The sequence below is a fragment of the Anopheles nili genome, chromosome 3, assembly GCF_943737925.1.
Source record: "Anopheles nili chromosome 3, idAnoNiliSN_F5_01, whole genome shotgun sequence".
Taxonomy (NCBI): domain Eukaryota; kingdom Metazoa; phylum Arthropoda; class Insecta; order Diptera; family Culicidae; genus Anopheles; species Anopheles nili.
In genome coordinates, this window is record NC_071292.1 from 49,148,367 (window position 1) to 49,152,082 (window position 3,716).

General features: G+C 45.7%; 1 protein-coding gene across 1 annotated transcript; it reads left to right on the forward strand.

Moving 5' to 3' along the window:
- The first annotated feature begins 458 nt into the window (after window positions 1-458).
- LOC128724506 (leucine-rich repeat-containing protein 59) lies at window positions 459-1,514 on the forward strand. Its single transcript, XM_053818231.1, has 3 exons — window positions 459-599; window positions 699-758; window positions 816-1,514. Exons 1-3 carry the CDS (start codon window positions 486-488, stop codon window positions 1,512-1,514), a joined length of 873 nt encoding a protein of 290 aa, XP_053674206.1. The 5' UTR covers window positions 459-485.
- Window positions 1,515-3,716: the final 2,202 nt, after the last annotated feature.

Sequence of the window (3,716 nt, forward strand, 5' to 3'; positions counted from 1 at the left end):
CTGTACCCGACCGCCATTTTGGCAGCACTGCGCGACTCCTCGTGTTCTAGCTGCGAAACAATAGAAATGGTGGGCCGCAAGCTGCAGTAAACGAGTGGCCCCCAACTGTCAAAATCGGCCACTGCAAAAACATCACAACAAAGTTTGACACTTGCCGAGCGAATCGTGGCGTCGTCGTGTGTGTTTGTGTGAATGAATAAATTTCCTTCATTAGCGGCGTACAATCAGCGGTGTTCGGCCGGTTCACGAATGCAAAAACCCTTACTCTAGCTACCCCCGCACCATTATCGATAATACCGTGTCAGTTTTTCTAGCGGATTTGTAGAGACATTTGTTGAACTATTGTGTGGTGCCGGGTTCGAACATTACGCATTACATATTACTAGAGCATAGGAACCGTTGCAGGTGGCCATTATCCTTTTGCACAATACAACAACAAAAAAGTAGACCGGTTCCGGAAGTCCCGTGCTCGCAATTGAACACCGATGGCAAAGAAACAGGATGAGCAGGAAGAAAAGATCAACGTGCGGGATCGGCTTTCGGACGATCTGTTAGATCTGAGCCTCATGAACATTGCCAAAGTGCCCGTGCATGAGATTGTGAGCATCATCATCATCATCGCCGCCAATCAACCCCGTCAATCATCCACTAAATTTTGCTTTCTTTTTGCCATACTTTCATGTACTGCAACACGACAGAAACCACTCCGACGTGCCACCAATCTCGATCTGTCCAGCAATCGTATAACGACGATCGAAGTAAGTACAACAAAACACAAGCACACCACAGGGCCTTTAACTTTATTCACATTGTAGAGCAATTTCGCGGATCTCACGCAACTGACAAAGCTAGATCTATCGAAGAATCGCATCAGCACGATCTGTGACGATTTCGGGCTGCTAGTGAACCTGCGCTGTTTGGATTTGTACAAGAACCAAATAACGAAACTACCGCTCTCGTTCGGTCGCCTAAAAAACCTCAAGTATCTCGATCTGAAGGACAACCCGTTGCACCCAACGTTCATCAAGCTTATTGGCACGTGTAGCGAAACGACCGACTGTCTGCTGGCAGCAGGCCGTGCGGTGGATTTTATGAAACAAGTCGAGCGGCGTGTCCTGGAGGATCGCGCGAAGGATCGAAAGGCACGTGCCGATGCCCAACTGCTAGCAGAAGCGCAGCAGCAGGTGGAGGAAAAGAAAGCGGTTCCAGTGGAGACGGCTGGTGGCGAGCAGAAGGTTGAAAAAACTAAGCGTAAACGAAAGCAGCATCCAGCTGGGGATGGTGCGATCGCTGGCAAGGGGGAGTTAACGAAAACCGGACGCCCCGCTGAAAGCATTATAGAAGCACGTTTTAATTTGCGTTCATTGGCGATTGCAACGGTTTTGATTTTACTATTCGTTGTTTTCTGTACGGCTTACGATTGGGGAAAACTGCTTGTTCTCCCGTTTGTTGTGATGCTATTTAAATACGTTTTTAAGCGAACAAAATCACACACACTAGATATAAAAACTTAGAGCCCTATTTTTATGGCAACAGTGGTTTTGTTAAGTATATTTTTGATTTAAATATAACATGTTAGTAAAAAATCTTAGTTGTAAAACATTAACGTATCAGTCCGATTTTCATGTAAGCTCCTCGTGTTCGGCATTGTTTAAAATATTAAACAATACCGATTTCAGCTGGATTTGCTTTTTTGTTGAAAATTTTTGCAGCGTCGTCGCGGTAAGCATTCCAAATTGATACAGGTCGGGTGGGAGGCCCGAGTGACTCACTATTTGTCCTTGCGACAGTTGATGGTTGTCAACGGCTATCGTTGGTACATTTTCCGGATCCATCGTATGGTGAGTATCCTTGGATGCTACCGAAGCCATACGCGAGTCCGTCCGATCGGGCACGCTGATTATATATTCGGTCACAGGAGGGACTGTGGAGTTTCGAAGGATCCGTTCGCAATCGCTAGTAGCTAGCGTGTTTGTTTGGCTTTCCCGGGCTAAGTAGTCCCTTTCCAATTCGGTCTTCATAAGATCGAATCCGTCAATCTCCGGGCGCCTGGCGCGTTTAACAACTGTGCTACTGTCTGTATCACTTTCGTACCCATTGCTGGTGGTGGGAATATCTGCAAATTGCTTCAATAAATCCGAGGCATGGTCGCGCACAAACGCCATTTCAAGCCATAAGGGAAAATCGTGCGACGGGTTTGCGAGATGGTCCACGTATTGCTTGAGATACATCTTCCATCGATGCTGGGCTCTCGGGACTGCACAAAAGAAAGCACTGTTAGGTTTTTAATCTTTTGACATGCATAAAACAATCCGATAGCTACCGCTATAGCACATCGATCTAGCTACGGTCCGCCAAGCTGTGGCCTGCTCCTCTCCGGTTGACACCATTCCCGCATCATAAAGGCACTCGTGTTGCCTTATTAACTGTAGAAGTTTCGCCATGGCGCACCACCCACTCTGACAGTCAAACTGTGTTTAAAGCAACGCTTAGGACGCATTAGGAAAACAACGGCTCATCAAACTGTCATCACGATTGTTCACTCTTATTTCGGAAGCAAGTCGAACCCCTTTAAAGCCAGTGTTGGCGCTTCAGAAAAAGGGGTTTCCCTTTCTCGCAATTGCATGAATTATTTGCGCTATCATGACGTCATGAAATAAAAAAATAGGCTTTAAGAAAATACAGAGAAAGAACAAAACAATAACAGAAACGCGCGTAAACATCCGGCTATACGGGGTTTTCTATAATAATTGTACAACGGCAAAACAATTGGAAATTTTATTTCCTTCGTGAACGTTATACTTATTATTACGTATCTGAAAATAAACGGAATGATTTTCTGATTTATTTTTACGCACTATTTTTCTTATTTATAGCATCGAGTTATCCTGCCATAAATTTCTTCGCTTCTGTTGAGAGGAAATCTTCATTGTACGTTTCTTATGTTTTTTTTGTAACAAGTTGTTATTATTATAACACTAGCCTATTATATTGAACAAAATATGGCTGCCCATTTTTTTTTCACAAACATCGCCATCATTAAACATCACTGTTGCTGCTACTAACCCTGCATTAGACGCCGGTTGTGTGTTCAGAACCGGTTCAGAACCGCTAAGGCGCCTGCGTACAAATTATCCGACAGCGAGCAACAAATTGTGCAGCGAGCGGTTTTGGTAGTGCCTTTTTCTCGCCCGTGCACATAGATTCGTCCCGTGCAAAGCCGGCTAGTTAGACGTGCTCTGCAACGTTTGTAATAATGTGCTGTGCCCGGAAAGGTGTTAAAGTGTAGCAATCGACAAACAGTCAGTGCCCCAAAATTGTGTCCAGTTCTTCGTGGCAAACATTTTTCCCCGGCTCGCAGCGAGGCATTGCTCGAGGCAAACCCGTGGTGCTTGCATTCACCGGCACCTTCGTCAGGGAAGTTCCAGTGTACCAAAGAGCAAAAATAGGTAAGCCAATCGAAATAGGAAAGATGCCTCGCGCAGTGATGCCGTTTACTTTGTATGCGATTATTCAATCCGAAAACACACACTGGCAGCATTAAAAAAGGCGCCCGAAAAAAAATGTTGCTTCTGGCAAGAAAAAATGGGGGCCTGGCAGACGGACAGAGTAGTACCGGTTTCTTGTGCATGAGAGCTGAACAATCCGCCACGTGGTTGCGCTACCGGTTACCGGTCGAGTAAAGGAAGTCACCCGTGAGCGAAAAGAGCTCGCAG

Excerpts from the sequence above, each read along its gene's own strand:
- LOC128724506 (XM_053818231.1), top strand. The coding sequence starts at position 486 with ATGGCAAAGAAACAGGATGAGCAGGAAGAAAAGATCAACGTGCGGGAT. Across the intron at positions 600-698 it reads AAGTGCCCGTGCATGAGATT|AAACCACTCCGACGTGCCAC; the intron begins GTGAGCATCATC and ends GCAACACGACAG. Across the intron at positions 759-815 it reads ATCGTATAACGACGATCGAA|AGCAATTTCGCGGATCTCAC; the intron begins GTAAGTACAACA and ends TTCACATTGTAG.